Here is a 27,503-nt window from a genome sequence, read left to right on the forward strand (position 1 = left end):
CATAGTGAGGAAGTAAGAAGATTGCTAATTATGTTTCTTTAATGTAAAAGTTGAAACACTGAGAATTTTCTAGGACTGTAAAGTTAGAGTTTAGGAAGCCTCATGATTAAGCCCATAAAGTGGGTTAAGACAAAAACATTCTTTTTTGTAAACTCACAATTAAGATTTTTTGTAAGTATGTTTTCCTTACGAAATAGAAGTTTCCAATGATCCACACTATACCAATCATTTCTCCCTCCCCAAGTCAGAAGACATACACATATTGCATGATTTCAATACTGTAAAAGATTTTTCTTTTCCTTAAAAAAAAAAAAAAAAAAAAAAAAAAGATTTTTCTTTTCCTAAAGCCTAATCTCTAAATAAAGAATTGTTCAGTGCTAGGACTTTGGCTTCAAAGTTTGGCAAAATGTTCTCTAATCCAGGAAGCAGGTTAGACAGTTCAGGAAATACAGAAGAAAAAAAAAAAAAAAGGAAAGGAAAAGAAAAACAACAAATTAAAAACATAAGGGTAAACTTATGACCACTGGGTTGTTCCCAGGTAACTCGTTTCACAAACACTTGCTGGATTTCCAATAAGAAGACTGTGCTATTTAACATTCCCTCCCCGTTAGGAAATGTACATTAATAGCCCCTAAAATCCATGTACAAGAATATAAGGAGGGATATCAAATCCTCTTAAAAAAGCTATTTCCAGTTTTGTTTAAAGACCGTGTGTGTATTCCCTTTATTATCTGCTATGCAGACTGAGTATTCTTTACATTTTCTCATCAAAAAATTCTGTTCACAGTAAATACTTATTGGATTTTTGTAAGTTCCAATAAACCAAGTGTTTTAAATATTAAAATTTCTCTACAGTAAATAGAATTATAGGATATGGGACTTAAATCCAACAGATCCAAACTGTTTAAATGCAACAGATACTTTGGGGACCACTTGGAATAAGGGTAGAGGGGAAAATCAGAGGCAGAAGACAGGCTTTATATGTGACTCACACAATCTATTTCTCTGGAGTTACGCTATTATCCAGCATCATAGAGCTCAGCAATAATCTCCTACAGAAAGGAAAGGCAAAACTGCTCCGTATCTGTATATATTTGTTTGGAAAGTCTAGAAATGAGATCTAGGAACCATGTATACTCATTGCCATGGTAGCACTCACATCCCAACCTCATGCCAGCCCTGAGAGTTAACACTTAAGGGGGAAAAGCAACTCAAATAAAAGAATACTGGCCATACAGTGCTTTTTCAAAGACCCCAATGCTATCACCATTTTTTACTGAAGTCTCTAAACCAAATAAAGAGCAGGGGGAAAAAAAAAAGCCTTATGAAAAATATCAGATTAATTCTTTGATAAAAATTTGCAGTAGTTAATGGATACAAGAAGTCTTTACTTTTGCTCTTTGAGATAGCAGGATCTACCAAAAGCTAGATCATAAAGCAGAACAGAGTCCTTTAAGAACCTTTTAAAGTCTTACTGCTTGAAAAATCGTCATGGCTTTCAATACAGCTGAGAGAAAAATTTATCTTGTTGCTAGTTTAAGGGGCTACACTTCAAACTCTCCTTAAAGAAAAATAAAAAGAGAAAGAGGATAGACTTCTTGGACTGCTTTGAAAAGCTTGAGCAATTACTTCAAAGGAAAGGGTGTCTTTGTCCGGAGAGCAGGTTTATGACTACTGATGCAAATCCTAACCAAAGGCTGAAAAGGATACTCGGCGCATCTTTATGGATGGCCTTAAAGGAAGATGAACAAGTCAAAGGAGATTAAAGACAGCCCAAATCCTGCCAAGAATACCAGGACACACCAGTTTTTACAGATGTGCTTTTCTCAGTACATAATACTGGAAATATCAGTACAAATTTACAGACACTATTCTAACAACCCAACTTGAATTTAAACAGCACAAGATCTCCATAATACCCAGTTAGCATTTATACTGGACCTATGTTTTTTAAAATATTAGGTGACATGTTTTACACCATTAGGCAGGATAACAAATGTTTTTATTAACTGTGTTTCTTTGGTGCCCTCATAACTAAGTATATTTCTCTAGCAAATGGACCCTGAACCTCTTACAGTTATACCTCAAAGAAGAAAAGAGGAGACAGTAATTTCTCTAGCACCCTGTTCATAAATATTCAATGAGAAAAATATTTCAAAAGATATGTCTCCATTAAGGCAAGGGGAATTAATAATCCAGGTAAAAATAGACCAGACATGAATTTCTGGCAAACTTTTGACTTACATTTTAAAAAATAAATTAAGTTCTTGGTATTTTTGGCATCATCTCCTCAAGTCTTACAAAAATTAAATTACTTTAAAATACACTACAAAGTTCTCATTAGCAGTTTAAATATGTTATTAGCAGAGAAAGAATCCCCTGCATTCATTCCTCATTTTTAAAATACCATTTATTATGAAACGATGTTTGGTTCAACATCCTCCTATTCCTACTTTTTTAGAAATGAAATTAGTTTTTTCAATTAATACTTAGTGTGGATGACTTCTGGGCCCAAAGTTAACATTTTCCAATTGCTTTTTCATTCATTCACTTACTCCTTCGTTCACTTAATAGCCTTTATTGGATATATATTATGTGCAATGCACTGTGGAAACCAAGAGGGGAATAAAATATAGTCTTGTATTGTTGGCAAATGACTTGATTCTAAATGGTCAGTGGATTAGGTTTTGTAGTACCTTACTATAAACCTGCAAATTATAAATACCTATATTTGGAAAGGTCAAAAAGCTGTACTGAAGTTCAAACTATTTATTACAAATGAATTTTTATACAAAATGAGTATTTCACAGCAATTAATAAAGTCCTTAAATAAAAACAACTGATATAATTTTCCACATTATTAAAATGTAATACCATCTGACCTCTTATGGAGGTAAAATAAAATATGAAACCCAGCTTTGTTAAAAAAGTCATTTCAATAGAGTATTCATTCTGAAAGAAAACACAAATTTAAAACTAAATATAAAAGTTATTAGGTATATATAGAAGTTTTATAATCTAAGTATTATATAATATATGCCAGTCATTTCCTAAAGATGGACACTTCTATTTTGCACCGGCCATTTATTCCATTTTAATTACATTTTGATTACTACAATGCTGAGAAAAAAAATTCACGTGAAAACTGTACACTAACCTTTCTCATGTGGCTCACCATAATGGCAAACCGAGAAAGGAAATGGCTTTCTGAAGCGGAAATGAGGTTAGCTACTAAATGTTTCTTAAAACTTTCCCATTAACTTCCTAGTGTCCCGATGGGAATTATAACACTACACTTTAATTATGCAAAGGGAAATTATATGAAATTTGTTCTATTCCTTCTATCTCCACCAACTCTTCTCCTCCTCTCCGTTCATCATTGTCTCCTTGGTGAAAAACATGATAATTTGGTCAAACATACAGACTACAGAAAATAAGCCAAAGCTGCACTTAGGGTGAGACAACCATAAGAGAGCAAATTTTGGTAGCTTCCTCTTATAAATAATACTAGAATTATTAATACAAGACAAGATAATGTTGGTACAAAAATCCTTTATAATCTTTCTCCTCTCTGTCTCTGTGTGCATTTGTTTCTCTCTTCTAAGCAAAATCAGAAAATGTGTTTGTGAGTTTGTACCTACAACTGTATACTTAAAGTATAACCCTAAATTGTGCAATAATATTTAAAAATACAAAATCCTATGGGGCGCCTGGGTGGCTCAGTGGGTTAAGCCGCTGCCTTCGGCTCAGGTCATGATCTCAGGGTCCTGGGATCAAGTCCCGCGTCGGGCTCTCTGCTCAGCAGGGAGCCTGCTTCCTTCTCTCTCTCTCTGCCTGCCTCTCAGTGTACTTGTGATTTCTCTCTGTCAAATAAATAAATAAAATCTTTAAAAAAAAAAAAAAATCCTAGGCGCCTGTGTGGCTCAGTTGGTTAAGTGTATGGCTCTTGATTTTGCCTTAGGTCATGACCTCAGAGTCCTGAGGCTGTCATGAGACTAAGCACCCACCATCTCGGGCTCTGTGCTGGGGTGGAGCTGCTTAAGATTTTCTCTCCCTCTTTCTCTGCCCCTCCCCCACTGGAGCACTCTCTAAAAAACAAAACGAGAGGCACCTGGGTGGTTCAGTCCTGAAGAGTCTGTCTTCTGTTCAGGTCATAATCCCAGAGTCCTGGGATTGAGTCCCTTGTCTGGCTCCTTGCTTCTCCCTCTTCCTCTGCCCCTCCCCCTGCTTATGCTTTCTCTCTCTCTCTGACAAATATTAAATAAAATCTAAAAAAAACAAAACAAAACAAAACAAAAAAAACAACACCACCCAAAACAACGCAAAATCCTAGGGTGCCTGGGTAGCTCAGTGGGTTAAACTTTTGCCTTCTTATGATCCCCGTGTTCTGGGATTGAGCCCCAGGATGGGCTCCCTGCTCATCAGGGAGCCTGCTTCTCCCCTCTCCCTTTGCCCTCTCCTGCCCCCCTGCTAATGCTCTCTCTCAAAACAAATAAAAACTCAAAATCCTAACATGATGCATACCGAAGAATTCAGTTTAGCAAAATTATCACTGTATTGTCCTTTGCGAAAACAAAGCATGCTTTAGTGACAGGATTGCATCAAGTTTTCTACAGCTGATGGCCTAATTTATCAAATTGCAGTACAAACTGCAGTGCAGTTTAGTGATTCACAATGGCACCTCTGGCCTAGAATTCTAGCTAGCTATGTGACCTCTCATGGGCATGTTCTCATAGTTTCAATAAGATCTAGGAGCTTCAGGGCCCTGGGCAGCAAGTAAAGACATATTTATAATCACTCTGTGCCTCATCTATAAAACAAGGGTAATAATAGTAGTCACCAGATAGGACTATTATGTGAAGTGTCTCTGATGGCGCCCAGCATCACCTAGGAGTAAAGTAGTAGTAGTAAGAGTTGAATGATTTTTATTCTCTGTTGGAGACATTCCTTTCAGCAAAAGTAGGAATCATATCTAATTCTATGCTGCATAAATGAAAATTAGAGATGGTTAGGATTATTTTTGTTTCTTGTCATTCTTTTGTTTAATTTCTAAAGATCATACTTTGATTTCTCCCATTCTTCCTTTTCTTAGACTTTTCAGCCTTCCCTAACAATCCATATAAATTCTGATGAAACTAATAGCTAGAAGCCTAGAGCAGAAAGTGAAGGTATATTAATATAATTAGGTATTCCTCCCCGATATATCTTTGTCTCTGATTATCAAAGTCACACATGCTCATTATAAAACATTCAGATAATTTAGTAAATTATGAAGAAGGAAATGAAAAAACTGCCTCTAAATTCCACTACCTATAAATAACTGTTGCTAAATAACATAATAAAAAATACTATGTTGGCTGTCATTCGGGACTTTTACTTATGCATAAATATACACAGAATACAAAGTATACACACAGACCTAGATACCTGTAAGATACATTATACATGTAGTTTGGTGATCTTTTACACTAAATCATACAGATAGCTTATTTTCCATGTCAATACCACAAACTCATAATACATTAATGGCCGTGCAGTATTTCATCCTCTGAACATATCAAATTCTACTTAACTGATGTGTTTCTTTTTCCTACTTTCTTGAGACTTTTCATTTGTTGAAGCCCCAAAAAGAGGCTTAATATTCACTCTAATTCATTGATAGCTCCTATAACTGTATATCTAGTGCCTAGTAATACGAACATAAAATTCTGCCTCCAAAAAAGAATGTAGATAAAAATATTTCACATCTTTGTCTATTAGAAACATTCTGAATTTGACACTAAAAGCAAAGGCAACAAAAGCAAAATACAAACAAGTACTTCAAACTAAAATGCTTCTGCAGAGCAGAAGAAACCATCAGCAAAATGAAAAGGCAACCTATGGAGTAGGAGAAAATGCTTGCAAATTATATATCTAATAATATCCAAACTACATAAACAGCTCATACAACTCAACAGCACAAAAGAAACAAACATAAAACAATGTGATTTATAAAAATGGGCACACGAATAAATGAATGAGTGAGTGAATGAATGAATGGCAGAGAATGTGAATAGGTATTTTTTCCAAAGAAGACATACAGACGGCCCACAGGTACATAAAAAGGTGCTCAACATCACTCATCATCAGGGAAATGCAAATCAAAACAACAATGAGATATCACCTCACACTTGTTAGAATAACTGTTATTAAAAAGACAATAAAGATGGGTGCCTAGCTATCTCAGTCAGGAAAGCATGCAACTCTTGATCTCAGGGTTGGGAGTTTAAGTCCCATGTTGGGTACAGAGATTATTTAAAAATAAAATCTTAAAAAAAATAAAAAGCTACTTTCACTTAAGACTATCCTTAAAAAAAAAAAAAAGGAATAATAACAAGTGTTGGAAAGATGTAGAGAAGAGGGAACCCTCATGCACTGTTGGTAGGAATATAGATTGCTATAGCAACTATGGAAAGCAGTATGGAAGTTCCTCAAAAACTTAAAAATAAACTATCTTATAATACAGCAATTCCACTTCTAAGTATCTATCTGAAGGAATGAAAAGACTACCTTGTAAGGATATCTATACCCTCATGTTCACTGCAGCATTATGTATAATAGCCAAGACATGGAAGCAACGTGTATCCACCAAGAGATGAATGGATAAAGAATATGTTTGTACTTCACATGTGTATGAACACACACACACACACACATATAAATATATCAGTGTATTATTATTCATTCATTTAAATAAGAGGAGATCTCCTATTATTTAGGATGGACCTAACTGAAATAAGCCAGACTGAGAAAGAAAAATACTTTATAATCTCACGTATATGTGGAATTAAAAAAAAAAACCCAAAACCAAACAAACAAAAAAACTGAACTTAGAGATACAAAGAACAGACTGGTAGTTGGTGGGGAGAGGAGATGGCAAAGATGGTCAAAAGGTACAAACTTTCAATTATAAAATAAATAAGTCCTGGTAATGTTCAGCATGGTAACTATAGTTAATCATACTATATTGTATATTTGAAAGTTGCTAAGAGAGTAGATTTTCATCACAGGAAAGAATTTATAACTATATATGGTGATAGATGTTACCTAAATAAACTGTGGTGATCATTTTGCAATATATACATATTACAAAATATACATTTTGCAATATATACATATTATACATATACATATTATCAAGTCATCATGTCATACACCTGAAACGAATATGTTATGTATGTTAATTTTATTACAATTAAAAAAAAGAAACACCCTGATGCCATTTACTCCAAGGAAATAAAGCAATCTCTCAGTTGTAGAAAATTACAAGGTACAAGAATAAAAGCTAAAAAGTTTAGCAGTCACGAAGCCTTAACCATGGGAGGCATAAAGAATTCTAAGGATTTTTTTCCTAACTAAAAATACTTCAAATCTAGAATCTGAAGTCTGGCCAAGCCTATTTGTGAGCAAAATTACTTTAAAGACTAGAGCAATTGTGGCTTTGTAAAAGAAATCATTAGAAGAATTTAAGTATTTAATTTCATATAAAAACGAGTCTCTTTTAATAAATTCTCAGGAATATCTAAAGTACAGTATGAAGTACATATACACCAAACTGTCCGACCATTTCTCTAATGACAGGAACTTTTGGGAAGGTGATAAAGTCAGTCTAATACATTGTTCCAGGAGGTCTTGATTAAATGTGTCCTTATAGTGGTTTTCCAGTAATTTTAGACACAGACACACACACACACACACACACACACACACACACACACACACATGCATGCCCACATGCACACAGACACACACCCATATTCAAAAAAGCAGAAGAACCCAGCTTTAAGGGATGGAAGAAGTAGCTTGCGATTTTGCAATTTCAAGGCATATTCGGTTTCAATTAAATGAAAGAAGGTACACTCACAATTTTCTTTGAGAACTTTAATTGCCTGGAGGGAACTTAGATCTCCTGACATTAGCTTTACCAATTATTTGAAACTAAATTTCCCATCTGAGCATAAAGTATTAGACAAGCAACTTTCTTAGGTGTGACACTGTTAAAGTCTACACATGAAGATACTCAGTTTCTATTTGAGGGTGTAAATCATCATTTCATCTGTTTTCATATTTGTAGGACTGCAGCCTATGGCTGAATGGTATAGTCATTTTTCTCTGCAACTAAACAAGGTAAATAAATGTGATATATTGGCACATCACGCCACCACTCTGCATATGGTGCACATTAAGGTTGTATTCATTTGCCATATGAATATAATTCCTTTTACCACATCTACTATTAGTTACAAGCAGTAAATACAGAGTTGTTTTGCTGGAACTCGAGGGCCTGCATTACATCATGGAGCACTAAACATCCTGGACCTTCTGGAGAATTTCATAAACGTAGTAGTTTAATGTCACCTGAACTTGAACACTGCCAACATGCTGCTTCAAACCCAACTTGATGAATTCTTCAAGAAAAAAAGAAAAATACAGGGCAGTCTTAGTGTTAGTACAACAGAGTAGGCCAGAAGTCAGGCCATAAGGAAAGCTCTCGATGAGGGGAATACAAGAACTCGTGCTCTAGACAAAGAATCAGATCAAGAGTCGTACCCCAGGTACAACAAGGCTACTTGTTTCGAGCACTGCTTTTATATTCAGAATAAAGTGAACATAAGGTTAAAATATCCAAACAATTTTCTTCCACTGTAGCTTACTGAAGACCCGCGATCAAGAAGATAAGAGTATATCTCATGACAAACTGATGCTTTGTTTCGTTACACATAGGTTGTGCTTACTTTTTCCTTAAACAATGTATTTATTATAAAATTCCAAATCCACATGAGGGTGGGAGAAAAGAAGAAAGTGATTTCTTTTAAAAACTCATATGGCTCAGCACAAATATACATATCTTGGCATTTATGATCTATAAATAATACATCACAGCCAATTAAAAACAAAGTACAGCTGACTTTTCAAGTACTGATTTTCAAATTTACCAACATTACGTCCCCAAGTACATCCAGCAGATGGTGCTCTAGGACACCTACTTACAGAGAGTAGTACTGTTTGTGTTACATCTGCCTATATTTTGACAAGACAAAGAATAAGGATTTATCAGTAGCTTCAGTAAAACATATTAGGCTTTGTGATAGAAAAAACATAATTCCTAAATATGTGCACAAAAATATACATATGCATAAGCACATGTGCACAGAAGCAACCAGTAAATAATTCACACCTGGACATATAATGATACTACTTTTCTTAGAGACTGATGAGTAGTCCATGTATATCAGTGGTATTTATAGTCATATGGCAAGATCATTCTAAATTCATTAAAAAAAAAATTTAGAATGGCTGAAAGTTAGAATTCATTTTTAATTATAGCAGGAATGTCTCATTAGGGTGATACTAGTAAAATTAACAACAGTAGGATTTACGGTAATGACTGAGGTGATTGATGAGAGTATAACAAAATGAAGTTTTAGACAGAGAAAAAGCAGGGCAGCTATGGCATACAGTACTTTAAAAAACAGCTCTGTGGTCTGTTAGTGCTAGCCTTATGGTTAATAAAACCTTCTTTCTAATTAATGGTGCTGAAATATTCTTAAAGAACAGAATCTTGTTGTTATGAAAAAACTTCAATACTTCTGCTTTTTTTTTTCTTTCAGTAGACGCCATTCCCATAAAGGAGAAAGCTGACATAGATTAGCATGTCTGATTGCAAAGAGGAAAAAAATGCCACCTTTCAATCAAATCAAAAACAGAATGTGAGAATGGAAAAGTACTTTACTGAAATACTATATACACACATCCACACAACACCCTCAGTCAGCAACCATTTGCTTCTCAAGCTAATCAACTGCTTTTTTAAAAAAATTACTCAGAAGCCTGAAAATTCTTAATAAGCATTTAATTTTAAGTTTATGATCTAGTAATACAAAAATCATAGATAGTAACTATTTTGTAAATTTTCATCTCGTTTATAAGATCATTTCAAAGTTTAAAGTATTTAAATGTCAACAGAATGCACTGGGGCACATTTTCTCCAAAATTTGCGAATATACAGTCTGTATAGCACTATTCTGAGGAAAAAAATGCATGTTTCAGTAAAGCATTTTGGTACACAAATGCAGTTGTAAAACACAAAGAGTACTAGGGCAAAGGGAGGTATGCTTCCATGGAGAAAATATCTTTCGTTAAAATGTTCTCGGTTAATTTTATTTAAAAATCTACAACTACAATTTAATCTATTAAATTAATAAGCCTTTAGCTACTTCTCAGAGTATACATTGGTAATGACCATGTATCTTAATTTTTCTTTTTGGTAAGAAAATTGCATTCCACAGGAGATAACTATCACAAAACCAAAGAGTCGAAGATGAAAAACTATCTGTTATACAGGAAAACAAGGTTTTTGCCACGTGATCTAGGCAGAGTTTATAAAACATATGTATCCTTTTAAAAGCCCAAGATAAACTAAATATAGGTTTTATGCAGCTGAATTAGCCAGATTTTGCCCAAGTAAGGTGTAATTTAATACTGGCTAACATGATTTTTTAAAAAATAGGAATAAAGCTATGAACTTCACATATAGCACTAATGTCAGATTTATAGAAAACGGCGCAGGCATATGACCCTAGGAAGGAAAATCACTAGCTTATTCTCATGATTTTTTTGGAAAAAAAAAAAAAAAAACACACAAAAACTAAATGCTTGAGTGAGACCTATAAAATGCAGAAAAAGCAATAGTTTAGTTTTCTTTAATTTTCTTTTCAAGAGAGAGAAAAAAGTCTGTGTGCAAATATTTAAGTTGAGGCATTGTGTGACTGAAATTATATGTTAAAAAAAAAAAAAGTGTAGCTGTTTCTTAAAGGTCATTTATATTGCATCCAGGAGATAAAATGTAGGAATAAGCATAAGCTAAAATTCCTCATCTGAAAAGCTCTGACTTCAGCGGCTGCATCGTGGAGCCATCAACGAGCCAGAGGCTTATAAAATCTAAACCAGTCTGCATAAATGTGTAAAACACAGTTCACACGCATGGTAAAAATGTTTTTTTTTTTTTTTGAAAAGCTTAAACTGGTTTGTTCATTTTTCTATTCTAATGCGTGGAAATTCTCATTATATGAAAAAGTGCCTATTTGTCTTTCTCCCAGATTCATCCTTCAAAGCTAAAGCAAAATTAGATTGGGAGATCAGACACTATAAAAGGGCCAGAAAGGATGAGGTTCACTTTGAGAAAGGTAATTTAATTTAGTCAAGATACAGTACAATTTTCTAAAATTTTTATTAGATGTGCTGTTATGTTATTCTTTTATTTTTCTTCTCTTTTCATTACTAGCATTACTAGGAGTTAATATCCACCATACTGCAGACAATGAGAGGGTATAGATGAACTGCTTTATGAAAAATATAACATTATAATATATACTCTAATGCCAACAAGATGGTGTTTGTGTGGTGATTTATTTGCTCTGAGCATTCTGTGCTTCTGATAACACCTTAAGTCAGTTACTATTGTTGCTTTCATTTTACAGACAAGACAGAAGGACCACAGCAAAGCTCGGAACTTAGATTTGCTTTAACTCCAAACTCCAGGATTTGGTCAATGCTATTTGATTCATTTTTTTAGAGGACAAGCATGTAAAACCCATCTCTAGGATGATTTATAAGGTATTTAAATATATATTTCTCCCTTCTGGAAAAGCTGAATATTTCTAGTTTAAAAATACACGTTAATTTCTGAATAACGGCCACTACATATAAGTGTTGCTAAGCCTTTAGCTACTTCTCAGAGTACACATTGGTAATGACCATGTATAACATATAAAACACAATTAGGTCATGAAAATAAAAAAACAAAAACCAAACCAAAAATTCTTTTCTTGTGTTTGGAATGCTGTAGGTGAATGAAACACATTATTTGAAGGCAAGAGAAAATTCTTCCTAAATATTTTTAGCTAAGTAACAAACTGTATATTTATTATTTATGTCAAGCCTAGGTTTGTCTTAGATCATTTACTAAATCTCAGTAACTAAATTTATAGACAGAGGAAAAAAAGAAATTAAAAGTAGACCCTCCTAAAAGGCCAGAAATGAAGAAGGAGCAGAATGTGAGTCCATAAAGAACATGAAGTCTTTCTCAAACAGAAGTGACAAAATCCCTGAAGTCTACATATTTAAAAATTTTATAATTACATATAAAATGCAGATGTCTGTATAAATATGAGGAATACACAGACACACTGCCCCCCCACCAAAACACATACACCAAGTCTGACCTGATCACAAAGTCTGTATTATCCAAAGCATCACAGTCTTAAGGTGATTTTTCATATCCTATTTGTATAGGGAATCGTCCCTGATTTGAGTAACATACGAAATATATATTGGAGGATTTAATAAAAATTATGTTTACCCATCACATAAAACAAGAAAAAAAAATATTTCCCATACAGTTCTTTTAAAATTATATACTGGTTTTTTACTAAATATTTTTTGAAATATTTAATTATAATATTATTAATTTAATAATTAAAGGTTTCATTTTCAATCAAATATTAGACATTTAATAAGCACAGCTTGAAGAAGTCAATCCAAAATGTGATGGACTGAAACATATTCAGACTATTTCATAATTTGGAGTGAAGTACCACGATATTCAGGTAAAGCAATCTGGGACAAAATGGTGCTTCCTTAACCAAATACAGGGCAACTTGCTTTAAATTAAGAAACTGTAAATATTTAAGAGCAGTTAAAATGCTCTACCTTATGAAGTAAAAATCTAAAGCTATTCTTGCAGGAACTCTTCAGTGTTGTCATAATCATTTTAATTAAATTCTCATTTTTCAGGTGGTCCCTTTAATTGTTTTCTCCTACTTCTTAATGTGTTTTTCTAAAGCCATTTCTTTTCTGCAGCTGTGTGCGATTGGTTTTAATGGTAGCTGCTTCCTTTTTTGCCTTCTGTGAATTACAATTTTAAATGGTTACACATTTTTTGTTTTACTGCCTTCAGCATAGTTTCATAAAGATGTTTAAGGCTGTTGGTGAACATATTCATTTCCCATCTGAAAAACCAAGAGCCAATTTGAATATTCCATGTTGGCCTTTTATAACCTGTTTTATCTTTTAATATGTAAATGAAAGCATATTCTTTATAAAGACTGGTTCATTTCCACAAAGTTATAATTGTTCTTTTGCTCTCTTAAAATATGAATTTGATAAATGAGATAATATGTGGTTGCTCTTTTATGTTATATCTTGTTCGTGAATGGAACACCTCTCTTTTATTTGGTGACAGCCATTTCCAATGAAGAACTAGCATTTTCAGTTCATAAGAATAATCTGTAATATGGAAAAGAGATTTCATAGTTGCACTTGAGAATTATCAATGCTAACAAAACATAATTGAAAGGCTATCTAGAACTTTCTTAAATTATAACTAAGAAATTAAAAAGACTTGATAATTCAGTTTCACTTTCACCATGATAAAAAACATTAATTCACTGCAAAATGTTATTATATATCACTTGTAACAGTTTACTTATAAAATAAGTTTGTACTTACTGCCTGGGTTATCTCCAATCCCGCTGCTTTTTCCATTCCAGTACCAGAGCAGAAGGGTCGCGTCACGTGATCCTGAGAGAATGTAGCAATTTCCCCCAATATAGGACTCAGAGCGAGTGAGGCAAGTGACCACATCCCAATGGCCAAATACAACCTGAATCAATTTTCCTGAAATACAAAACAATTTTCTTTAAAACTGCTATAAAATTTAAAAAACTCCTGTGACTATTTCCCTTGTAAGATAATGAAGTCATATTGTCTCAGATTCTGATGATTCAGAATTTACAATCAAATGTGATCTGGCCTAACCTAAAAGTTTTCTTCAAATATTAGCAACAACAAAAAATCAACTGAACAGTGGTAACATTTTCGAAAGACATAATGTTAAAAATTTTTGAGGACCATGGTACCATATCATTATACATGGCTACTATAAATTCCAAATGAATCATGTCTACTGATTAAAGCAGGCCCAGAAGAACTTGCATTTGGAATGACTTCGGCAATTTCTTAAGTTCCTTTGAATGGTTCAAAGCACAATAAAACTTAGGTGCCTTTCTTTAAGTACTCTATAATTCAGACTTTGCTAATACAATCTTCTCTCTGAATCAGTAAAGATTTAATGTACTTCTTTTTTTCAAAGTGTTCTATCCAAGGATGATATAAGTCACTTTGGAGAGTTTCTGTTCTTTTTAAATCAGAATTACATGAACTAAGTTTTGGTAAAAAGACTAATATATTGTGATTGCAATTAGAGCTGGGCCATTCTTTCTTTGTTTTGATTGCCCGAATGATGAAAATTCCTTGGTGAGTGATGATGAAGTTAAGATAATGGCAGTTTATCGAACATTAATGACTGGGGACAAAAGGGAAGAAGCCAGTACACTTATTATACATCTCGGGACGGCTTCAGACACAGGATGAATTAGTCACGTAACAGTGCTGGGAAAAAAAGTAAAGCCCCCACTTTGAGAATCTTTGTTTAAAAATCAGATATGGTGTTTATAATTCATACAAACTTGTCTAAAGAATGAAATAGCTATAGCAGCCCTTCTACTACATCCCTATGGTTTCTAAGCTAAAATTTGCCTTTGAAATGTCTACAGAACTACAGATGAATGCCATAGTGTGTCTACCTCTAATAATCAGCAATGAGGTGGGTTTTTAAATTTTTATTTTTAAAGAAGTATTTCAGTGGGGTCACATAAATAGAATTCAAATGTTCAAGAAGAAAGACCCCTAAGCTGAAAAAAGATTAATATGCCTAAAAAGTCCGTGTTTAATTTGGAAACATCATAACCTATCTGAAAGTTTAAGGTCTCAGTTAAGTATTAGCATCTGAGTGTATTTAACTTTTCAAGCTCATCATGAATATAACTAAAAAAGTACTTCTGTTAATTTTTTTTAATTCTTCATTTTAATAAGTCTGAGGCTTATTACAAAGGCTGCAAATTTTTAAAAAATGCTGAAGAATATTTTACTTCACTCAGCACGCCATATACAGTGGGTTCCCTCTTGCAGCTTACTACTAGTAACTTTAAATTCAAATTCATTTCAGTCTCAAATTGCACAAATTATAAAGTGTATTTTTTCTCCCATGAATAAAGACTTTAGTCAAAACAGGTGTTTTAACTACTGAAGGTTAAAAATGTGCACGTCTGAATTTCTCCAACCTTTAAATTGTTATCAAAACATTTCATTTAAAAATCAGCTGTATTGATAAGGAATACGGTAAAGAAGAATTCAAAACTTCTTAGAACAAAAAAATGGAAAAGAAAAAGAGCAAATTAAATATGAAAAGATATAATCATTTCCATATCATTTCCAATTTATCTGAAGAACAAAGTGAAGAGGTTTCATGGTAAAATAGGTGGGGTTAGAGTAAAGGCAGGCCTTCTTATAAGGGGTAAGACAAAGTTAGAAAACCTAATTAGAAAATTGAAGGCTAAATTAGTGAGTTTTAACTACTGAAAATAACCGAACACATCATATTGTTGATTATGCTTTTTGATAACAGAATATTAAGAGTTATTTCTGTCTCAGCCTAAACCTGACTATGGAGAACATGTAAACTCCAGGAATGATTTAGATAGGTTACTGAGGGTAAGTTTATTTAAGATTTAATACCTATCACCTCAGTGGTTTGTGGGAGTAAGGAGGGGAGTGATTATAATTAAGGAGGTACATGAGGCACCAGGTGCACAGGAAACCCACGTGCTTCCAGGAGGCTTGCAAAGGAGCAGCTCTTCACTTGGTAACTTACCTAATTTCCACCTCAGTGAGGACAAAGTGGAAAGATTTAATTGTAAAAATGGGATGAATTAACTATAGTGACAGAACTTTCCAAGATTCCTTTGTTACTTCTCAGTTAAGTCATAGCCCTGTATCTATAATATCAGTGTTAGAAAAATGTATACTCAGTCACTGTGATTTCTTTTCATTAGAATTTCCTAGTGTTTAATCCCCCCCAAAGTTAGCACAATTATTTCCTATTCGACATTTATTGCACACCTACTAAGTGCCAAGCATCAGGCCCTCTTACATGCACATTGGTGGTAAATAGACATGATCCCTGCCCTCAGAGTATTTAATGTCTAGTGGGGCAAAGAGACTTTAAACAAATACAAGCATATGTAATTATGAATAGGGTTAAGTATTATAAAAGGAAAAAACAAGATAGGATCAGTGAGAATAATGTAGAATGAATTTAGATTGGGCATCAAGGAAGAATGAAATGAGGGAGTGATATTTACATATTTACATTTAAAATGTTTCATATTTTAATACAAATTAAATATTTTCTACACTTTATACTTTGGACTCAACTCTGGAAAGCATTATTTTTTCAAGTTTACTTTTTCCTGTTCTGGCAGCCTTCCTCCGCAGTCTTTGTTATTGCTATGGGGTTGAGGTTCACTCCTCCTAAATAAATCACAGCATATAAATACCTGCTGCTCTTTTTGGTAAATTATTTTCTGATAATCTCATAAGTGTTCCTCAACCTTTATTTTTTGTTTCCTTTAATACCAGTCCACCTCTCCACACACTAATATCAAATATTACCACAAGCACTAGAATATCCCTTTTTTGACAGAACAAATTTTCTAGTTAATGTTTTATTTGACAGCTGTGCTACAAATAAAAAAAATTCAAGCTCAGGACTCTACACCACTGAATCTAAAATGTGGCCTGAAAATAATTCCCACTGCTGAGGGAAGGTTTTATTGTTGCCTCTGCTGTTCTGGTTGTGTCCCGAAAACATGATTTATGTTTAAAGAATTTTCTGTTACAACCATGTTTCTCTCCCCCACCCCACCTTCCCCCAAATCTAATAAGAGAAGGATTTTTTTTGGCGGGGGGAGGGGCCTTATGTGCTAAAATATAATTGAATTCAACACTTGTGATAGCTTTGCTATTATATATTATTGATCATAAAATTTTCCTCTTGCTTCTTTGACAAACTTTTAAGGAGAAAATATTTAATATTCCTGTTGTCAAAAAGCACAAACACATATTTACCCTAACTGAAATTATTTTAAATAAAACTACCATCAGAGTTTGTATATAAGATATTAAGATACTAGGACTATCATTTCAGGATTTTTTTCGTAACTTTTCTGGCAGGTATAAATACTGTACAAGCTAAGTCCCACTGAAAAGAAGTTTAAAATAAGGCTACTGCTTACAAAAATGTTTTACATACACACACACACTCACATATTTAAAAAAACAAACAAACAGTAAAGTGGAAGGTTTTTGGAAAGAGTTGGTTAGGAATGATATCCAGTTTATCAAGTCTGGAATGTTATTTAGCTTATCAAGTCTAATGTAACATGGAAGATATGCTAGGAACTTAGTGTTGTAAATTATAACATTTTCCCCCAAATTAACCAATACTGATAGGTACACCTATATAAGATAATATGGTGGAATCACAAAGAATGCTACATTTGAAGTCAGAAGAGCTGTCTCCAAAGCCCAGTTCAATCACCACTGTCTATACGAATTTCAACACGTTATAAACCTTTCTAAACCTCAGTTTCATCATCTGAAAAATGGGGATAAAGATACCTGTTCTATCTACCTCACAGTACTGCTATGAGGCTGAAACAATATCATGCATATGAAAGAACTCTGTAAATTCTGAAGAACGGTGTGACAGTGTTATTTTAATTATTAGTATTACATAACGGTGAGGTTAACTCTACAAATATTAATATTCAGTGCTTTTTAAAAATGACATGGAATGTCAGCAAGCTCAAAAATCCTCAAATGTCAAAACTAAAGATTGACATAATATATGATTCCACTTACATAACATTCTAGAAGATGCAAAATTATAGATATGAAGAATAGTTCTGTAGTGCAAGGCTGAGGTGGGGGAAAAGGGGGACTATAAAAGGACAGTACAGGGAATTTAGGGGATGACAGAATTGCTCTGCATCTTTATTGTGATAGTTACGTAATTCTGCACGCTGCCCAAGCTTACAGACCTTTAACCCAAAAAGAATTAATTTTATTGTATGTAAATTATAAAATAATTTTTTAAATGTGTAAAAAACCATAAGCAATCTAAGAGAATGTTTAAGAAAGTTCTGTAGAGGAACGTAGCAATTTTAGTCTGAATGTTTTACAAAAGGGAGCACAATTTAAGGTTAAATGATTTTAAGCTATCAAAATAGTGAAAGAAGAGGTTAAATTTTAAATTTAATTATTAAATCAGACAAAATTTGTTGCAATAATAATAATAAATTTTAGGAACACATCAATTCCCATGGCATTTTTAAAGAATTCTAGAGGAGTTTTAGGCTCAGTAGCAATCAACCTCATAGACCCAAACATGCAGTAAGTACTACTTAATGAGAAAGACTTGAATAATGATTTTCTTTCTGGGCCTACAGAAGGTAGGATGCAAATTATAAGAAAACTAGATCACTGATTCCATAAAAAAAAAAAAAAAAAAAAAAAAAAAAAAAAAAAAAAAAAAAAAAGGACCTCATGGCATAAACGACTTCTAGGGTCCTATACGAACAGTACATATTTGACTATTTTTCGCTACTTTCTCATGGCTGTATTAAATACTATCAGCTTAAGGACAAAGTCCTTGAATAATAAACAATTAATTTTTCAATATATTATACTTATTAAGGCAGAAGCAAGGATTCATGCATTCTATAAAGATTATTAGCAAGACTGAAAAATAATTTACTCTAAAACATTGAACTAGAAGTTTGAATTAAAAATAATTTCCTATTCCTACGATATTTAAGCAAGATATTTGTAGATCTTAGCTTTAGTTGAAATAATCTGCTTCCACAGTATTATCAAGTTCTGATATGTTAATATCTAATATTAATTCTTTCAAATGTTCAACTACCTATTTATCACAAGTTGATTTCTTCCTCTAACAGCTTCTAAAATACTTTAGAGAGACTTCCTTAAACTTTTCAACTTTTCTCAATGTCTTATATACAAAAACTTAGAAATATTTTACTAGATTGGATCTTCCATCTTAATAGTGAGTTGATCTTGGTTTGTCCCTTAGGGAGATGCATGCAAATGACTATATGGACTTAAAATTTTATATTCTAACGAGAGCTCTTGTCACATATAAAATCAGCAGTCAGCTACTTTCCTTCATGATGGTGTAGCTTTCAGCAAGGGACTAGCAGAACTGAGTGGAGGCAAGGTATCTACTACTAAGAAATACACTTAATGACAATTTCCAGGAAGGAAAAACTGTGGGAAAATACATCAGTATGCATGGGCATCTGCTGTATTATTATGCATGTACATGTGTGTATGGCATTTACATACCTGGATATGATTGCAAAAGAATCATTCATTCTCTGAGCATGAGGCTTGGGAGACACAACTCCTATAAAAAACTGCCTCTTAAAAACATGCTGAAATTAACTTCATAGTGAACTATGTAATAGATTTTTACTTAAAAGGGAAAAACAGTGTCGCTATGTTATACATTTTACAACTTTGTAATTACTGAAAGGAAGATGAGAGATCATTCTAAGCCTCTCAGTGCTACTTGTAGTTAACCTTAGTTCACTGAAGAAAGTAAGTTACCTGTGTCAGTAGAGTAGACTCGGAAACTCTTATCCCAGAAGCCACAGATGAGAATATAGCGGTTGTCCGAAGTGATGACAAAGCACTGGGAATGGACTTGAATACTTTGGTCTAAAAGGTCAGTGATTTGCCTCCTGTGCATTCCTGTATTGCCGGCTGTGAGAACAGAAGCAGAACAGAAATCCTGCTAAACCCACATATGTACAAAAATCCTATAGTTTGTAATGGGGGGGGGTGGGGAGTGAGGGGCGGATGCAACACATTCCGGGATAAGAATATTTGATCTTTAATTTTAAAATTTGAACATAATAGTATTTGAAAAACCAAACAGGAAAATATATCCAGTTGTTGGGAGAATGTAGGTAGCTAAATTCAACATCTCATGAGAAATTTTGCCTAGAGGGAAAAATAATAACATACTACAGTTTCAAAATAGTACACAATTCTCAGAACATGCTTTCTAGCTCTTGGCAGGACCAAACTAGATTACAGTCTCCAGACTGCACCACAGTTAGGTTTGTGTTTCTGACAATCTCATTACACCCATTGCCATGAGAATAGATTCCTGTTGTGACAATCTATTACCTTTAACTTTTTGTCACAGGAAAGAGATATTAGAATTTAAATGTCATATATTTGAAATATTGTAGCACCTTGGAGTACTTTGGCTTTAACAGGTCTTTAATTTGACTAGATGTGAACTCCCATTTCCCTGTTTACACCTGCACTTGCATGTAGGGAAAGGGTAGAATGAATATTTATTAAAGATACTCGTAATTGAAAAAGTCAACGCACAGCACACTGCCACTTTCTTACTCCTTATGTAAGCAATAAAACAAGACAGCCTGGCAGTGTGTTTTCAAAGCCCTACAGAGCACCTGATATGGGGTTTGTCACAAGACACAAGGTCAGACACAGAGCGACATCAAGCACATAGGAAGAGTAATAATCCTTTAGAAATATACTATCATGTGTCATTATCAGAAAAGGAATTTTCACTGAGATGCGTTTTTTGGAACCATGAGGCCAACCAAAGAGAAAGCTTTCTTTCTAGTGACCTAAGAGCTATTTCACCACCAACTTTCTGATACAAAAGATGGTTCTTATAGTAACAAAGGAACTTGACTGTATCAGAAATAAAAACAAATAAATTTTTGCATCTGATCATTACATTCTTTGCATCATGGTATTCAGGGCTTTTTTTTTTTAACCTCAACCTATAAATGCATTATTCATTTTTTATATAAATGCATTATTGATAAAAATAAAAAATAGAAAAATATTCATTTTACATCATAACTAAGTTAATGTGACCAACCTAAGAGAAGGCTCAAAAAGTAATGCAGAAGAAAAAAAGTGTTCAAAATACTTTCCAGTGCTGTACTGGGAATCACTGGGGGACACAAAAATAAACTTCCCTGCTCTCATGGCAAACACGACATGGCAAATGTATACATAGACACACGGCAAGATTCTGCTAGCATCTGTCTATACGACTTAACTGTGTAAGATTGTTAGATAACTATTTGATAATAAGCTTCATATACTTTTGGGGGATTAATGAACTAGAAAGTGACAGCAGTAGTACAAAAGGAAAGACTTCTGTTTGGTGATCACTCCCTTGTTATCTCCTTCCCACACAAAGGGAAGCTGATGGCAAATGAAAAAAGCTTTTATGGGGATCATAGTGCATCAAAGAGAGACATTAGTATCCTACTGCAGTGAAGCTGTGTGGTACAATTTAGATCTTTTATTCCAAGAAATCTAGCAATTAAAGACAAGGTGTGTAGTTCTTTCTATACTGGTCACTACAGTACTTCATTCCATATGAAAACTAAAAATGGTTATTTTTGTTATTATTTATATGACTTGTTTCTATGATATAAACCTTCACTGGTCTTCGACCTTTTCTTTTTTGGGGGGGTATGGTCTCTTAGGAGGACCTCGTTTCACCAATCTGGGCACATGCATAATTTTGAATTGAGTGACCACAATGTACCCCCTCTCTCCAATGGGCAAAGGCTGATGCTCTTTCAGCACTCAGATGAACTATTTTCTAAGTAAATGCTTACCTATAATTTAATATTGCAACTCTCCCCCATCCATCCATCCGTCCAACCATCCAATCTATATAACCTATCTACCTCACAACTGCCTCTCCTTTATCTTGTTGTCTCTGGAGATTCAGTACTGAAGGTATTTTTATTTAATGAAAATTAGGTATATTTGTCTAGATAAGCAGTCTTCAAACTGGGGCATGCATACCCCTGGCAGGAGGGTGGTATAAGATTTCCCAAGGGATAAACAGGCACAGATGGTTTTAAGGGAATCAATTTCTAGTTCCTCAACTTTTATATGTTCTCTTCTCTGAATCGGATTTGCCCGAGAACTCTCCTATGAGTTTTCCTTCCTCACATCTCTTTTTACATACTCTTCTTCCACTAAATGAAATAAAGGCATGTTTCCTTCCTGTCCAGAATCTTACTATGGTACTTTATCTCAGGGTATAAAAATCTCTTGAGATGCAAATAAAGGGACAATTCAAAATACTGATGTGAGACTGAAAAGTGAATGCCAAGGTATCAAATCATTCTGCAGGGCAGGTGGTTTCCAATTCATTGCTTTCAATAAAATGGTAGGAGGATCGCATCATAATTTCAATTGATCATTAAAAATAAATTTCAATGATAGATAGTTAAAATGATCATTTAATGATAGACCATGAAAATAATTCTTAATAATAGATTACTATATAAATTTTGTCACATAATTTGGAAAGAGTTCAAAGATTTGACATTGTTAAAACAAAATTCTTTCTTTTGCCATCTATTTTCTTATGTGAGTAACTTTCCTCAGAGCTTCCACCAGCTTAAAAAAAAAAAAGACAGGATAGAACCATTGAGGAATTCCGTCTCATTCAGCAACAAATAGTGCTCATTCATGAATATCTGAGCAAAGATGGGAGGAAGTGGAAGCCCTATCCATTTCATTAAAGATATATTTCCAATAAATGTTTATTTTTTTAATAATATCTATTAAAATTTATAATTTTAATAAGTGGGCATTCATAATATTTGTAATGATAACTCAGTGCAGATTAGTTTTTAGAAAACCTGAGTCTTATGGTCATAGGAAATTTTAACATTTAAATTTACAGACCTATGTTTAATTTTCCACATATTTTTATTGCTGAAAAGTAAAATAGGGTAATTAGTTTTGAAAAGTTAAAACAAAATTGTGTAGGGGAAGCAGGATAAAAATATAAATTTAAGATGAAAAAAGGAATAATACAAAATTTTCAACCATAAAGAGCTTGTTTGTACATTTTTTTAAAAACAGAAAGTGGTGACTATCAATTCACTTTGATATTTAAATTCCATCGGATATATTTAAAGTTGCACACGTTATGCAAAAATAACCTTTGCAACTATATAAACTTGTGGTGAAAACTTTCAGATGCTACATTACACATATGTGAGAAGGTACATGGTTTTATTTTATTTTATTTTAAGATTTTATTTATTTATTTATTTGACAGACAGAGATCATAAGTAGGCAGAGAGGCAGGCAGAGAGAGAGAGGGAAGCAGGTTCCCTGCTGAGCAGAGAGCCCAATGCAGGGCTCCATACCAGGACCCTGGGATTATGACCTGAGCCGAAGGCAGAGGCTTTAACCCACTGAGCCACCTAGGTGCCCCAAGGTAACATGGTTTTAAACAGTATTTTAGGGGATAAAGGAGTGAATGGTCCAGTGACCAGTAATGTAGACTAGGGAAGAAAACTATGGCCTGGGCCTGGTTTTGTGTATAAACTTTTACTGGAACATAGCAATACTCATTTGTTTATATATTGTCTATGGCTGCTTTTGTGCTATAACAGAGCTAAGGGGTTGTGTCTGAGACCTTATGGTCTACAGAGCCTAAAGTACTTACTATCTGGCCCTTTACCAAAAAAGTTTACCCATGCCTGATCGTCGTGAAGGGTGACAGTTTGCTCAATCATTTAATTAGACTTGACTATAGGATATTCGTTGTAAAGTTTTATGGTAAATGCTGATTTATACTTCATAAATAATGTTTTTAAAGGACCTATCAAGTGGACTTTATTTTCCTGACTTTTAAAACTTTACCCAAGTGAACACTTTATTTTTTAACATATGGCAAATCATAAGTACTCAAAGCAAAAGATGATTTAGGAATCAGAGTAGTATTTATCCTTGCGGTGGATAATTCCTTCTTAGATTTCTGCTTGTATGTTGGGGACTGATAAATGAATCAGTTTTGAGCTTTTAGTGAGTTATTTTAATTCATTTGCAAATGGTAGTCACTTAGCTTTCTACTGAAATAAGGGTTTTAAAGACAAAAAAGGTGACCCACACATAGGGAACACCCTGGATTTTAAAATAAGTCAGCTCACTCATCTGCTTTATTTAAAAACTTAAAAATTTTTAACAAACTTATGTGCCCAGGAAATTTAACAAAATTACAAGCTAAACATCCAAATCGGTAGCATACCCCTACAACTAGGCAATTAAGTTTTTTTATTCTAAAAGTTACTGAATAGCATCTTTAAAAACAAGAAATGTTAATATGTTCATATCAGTAACATTCTCAGTGAAGCCACATCCGAAATCCCCCACCCATGAGATGAAAAATGTTAAACTAGAGATTTCAACTAACTGACTCAAAAAGCACAGAAACAATTAAGTATTCGAAGTCATCTGCCAGGGATGCTCATTTCATCCCAAAGGCCCTTCCTGGTCTCCTCCCTTTTCCTTTTTTCCCCCTTGAACAAATTTAACCTCCAATGGCAATTTATTGGGCTGTAGGACCACAGGAAAATGAATACAAATATCTTAACACTGCCATTGGCTGGGCAATATATTTCAACTTCGAAACTGCTCTGCAATTGCACATTAATCCCCTCAGACTGAACAGAGGGTCCAGGAAGAAAGGATTGATCTCCTTTAATGATGAAACCCTGGCACCACAGTTTTATTTTTCACAACACAGTGCTGCTAAGAACCCCACTGTTATTATGAAAATTTCCCTAGCAAAGGAGCTCCATCACATTACCGGTGCACCAATTCATCATAACGTGCTTCGCTCCTGCTCATCAACAAGTCTGAGTGATGAAAAGATCCAATATTATCCTGACAGTACTTCATGCGCATTCTCAATCACACATTATTACAGCATCCATATTAATTTTCAGTGACACGCGTCCTAGGCCTGTTCAAATTAGGCAAACCAACGAGGGGGAGTTGATGAAATACCAGCATAGCCACAGCTCATTGCATTCCAATTTGCATGCAAATGGTTTATCAGGAAAATTCCATTCCCAGCAACCAGCAAGTGAAAAACAACTGTAATCTACACTTCAGGGCCACCATACAGAGCTTAATGAATCGCAAAGAGAGAAAGAAGTGACAGACCTATGAGAGGATCGATTTCCACTGGCAGCTGGTATGGCTGGTCTTGTACTGCACCTTGATGAGCTGGAATTCACAAAAGATTAAAAAAAAAAAGCATTATTTTTCATATACTAAACTATATAAAAATGCTTAAGTCAAGTCTTACATAGAATTGCTTCCAACCTCCAAATCTCTCAATCACTTTTGTGAAATTTAAAGAAAAAAAAATCCAGGTGCTTTTATGGCTAGCTTATGAAACATTTATTTTAGATTAGTGCTGTTCTGAACATGTGCCATCAGCAGTGGCTCCAGTCCTGGGCCATAAGCTATAGCAGATGCTTGACTGGCAACCTCTGATGCTGCAACAAAACAAAATTAAGTGGTAAAGCGCGCTGAAAACAAAATGTGACAACCATCTGCTGACTGTAGCAAATACTGTTTTTTTGTTACTTCTTAAAAAGGCAGTTTTGAATGCTGCAGCACAAAGGATCCACAAAAACGTCAATTTATGATGGAGAAAGGGAAAGCTCTAAGTCAGGGAACATTTAATGTTTCATCCATCACTTAAAACCAATCAATTGAAAGTTTGAATAAAAATAAAGAAAGCTATCCGCAGATAAATGTTTTAGTTAAGTGCATTTGGCTGAAATGTTTTCCTCAAGATTGGATTGAGGTTTTTAAGAAAAGTTTTATTAATATTTAATATTTCCATGGTTTCAATTTAAAAATACTCTGAGAAGCAAATGAAAAACAAAAATCAATCCATACTAAGAACAGTTCGTTCAATTCTCAAAATGGTTCTAAAGATTCTTGCATACTTATTTTGTTATTGAAAAGAGATTCAGAGGGCAGTTCCCTTGTGAAAGGAGGAAGGACCTAGGGTAAAGAGGAAGAGAGTTAGGGAGCAGGAGCCACTGCCCGCTGCTTACGCAGACTTAGGCAAGCATAAACCCAAAAATTAAGGGTTTGGAGAAGATCTTTTCAGCTTTGTGATTCTGACAGTTAAACTCTGGCCCTTTCCCAAATTATTTTCCCTGAATGACTCAGCCATTCACTCTGGTCAGTATCTCCCTTTTATAGACTCATCAGCATTTAAACTACTGCTTAGTTGGTATCAGAAAACTCTGCTTAATACTGTCATATTTTAGGAAATCTTTCAGACTGTCCTTGAGGAGCTGAAAAGAAAAATGGGGTACATTCCAATGACTTCATTAGATTATTTTTAAAACTTATTATGTCATCATTTCCCCATTAGCAAATACCAACTTTTCAAGGTGGTTTCAAAGATCATTAATACTGATAAAATACCTGTGTAAGTACAATGTTAGCACTAAAAATTATAGTTGAGTATGTATAAGAAATTAAAGTAGCTGAAGAAAGGATTCTATATAACAGTCTGTTTTACCGAAGATACATTCTGCTGATCACCGGCTCTGCCAGCAAAGAACTCACAGGACACATACAGGGAATGTTCAGGGAGAATGCACCATAGCCTCTAAATCACCCAACAGTGCCCTTTACTTCCAGTAATACCAGTGTTGATCAACATTAACACTTTGATAATTTTTCTCTACTTCTCTTAGAATCTGGGATCGCAGAGACATGAAAGACACAGTGTCAGTGAAATTTAGGAGGGTAACTTTCTTTGGCCATGCCTCAAATTCCAGTGCTGCTGACTGCTACAATGCTGACTGCCCGTGTGACCTTGGGCAAGTTAGGTAGACTCTGTGTTTCAGTTTCTTGATCAGTAAAATGGGTTAGACTGAACAATATGGAATTAATAATACCTGACATTTTGACTAAAAAGAGGCAATTTCAAATGGTTCAACCTAAATATATAACCTACATCCTAATCCTAAGACTGTTAAGGAAATTCAGTGAGTTAATACATGAAAAGTGATTAAAACAGTATCTAGAACCTAGAAAATGCTCTATAACATTAGCTGCTATTCTGTTATTTTGTTCACAGGCCCTGTAAAGTCCTGTGAAGGAGAAGGAAAAATAAAGCTTTTTTTTTTCCTTTTTTTTAAAAATCGGGACTCAGAAACAGTTGAAAGAAATGACAGGAGCTAGCTGTCTAATGAACAAACTACAGAAATCACAGTTTCTTAGAAAAGGACCAGAATCTAAATTTTTTTAAAAAGTAGCATAACATGAATTTGATATTCACTGTATCAAGACTGTTAGGGATTTCTGACATTTTTGTTCCTGACATTTGTTTTAAATCAAGGCATATTAAGGCAAGGGAAAGATAGAACAAGATAGGATGAAAGATCAGATTTATATAAACATACTTAAAATGGGACACAGATTTAATAAAATGGATGCTTAATATTTTAGGTGTAGGTATAATCTCAGAATCGGAGATCACACTGTAGAAGGATAACTACCTGTGTATTCCCATATGTATTTATCTGGTGAGGAGTTGCTGTGCAGAGCCAGAGTGTGGGAACAAAACACAA

General features: G+C 34.0%; 1 protein-coding gene across 3 annotated transcripts in view; it reads right to left on the bottom strand.

Moving 5' to 3' along the window:
- Window positions 1-27,503, bottom strand: part of LRBA (LPS responsive beige-like anchor protein) — a 731,121-nt gene that overhangs the window by 18,217 nt on the left and 685,401 nt on the right. For all 3 annotated transcript variants that reach the window (XM_032332488.1, XM_032332486.1, XM_032332485.1), the window contains 3 exons: window positions 25,063-25,125; window positions 19,630-19,785; window positions 13,549-13,716 (listed from right to left, as the gene is read on the bottom strand). In XM_032332488.1, the coding sequence (XP_032188379.1) occupies window positions 13,549-13,716; window positions 19,630-19,785; window positions 25,063-25,125 (387 nt within the window). The remainder of the gene's footprint in view (window positions 1-13,548; window positions 13,717-19,629; window positions 19,786-25,062; window positions 25,126-27,503) is intronic.

This window comes from Mustela erminea, chromosome 2 (genome assembly GCF_009829155.1).
Source record: "Mustela erminea isolate mMusErm1 chromosome 2, mMusErm1.Pri, whole genome shotgun sequence".
NCBI lineage: Eukaryota > Metazoa > Chordata > Mammalia > Carnivora > Mustelidae > Mustela > Mustela erminea.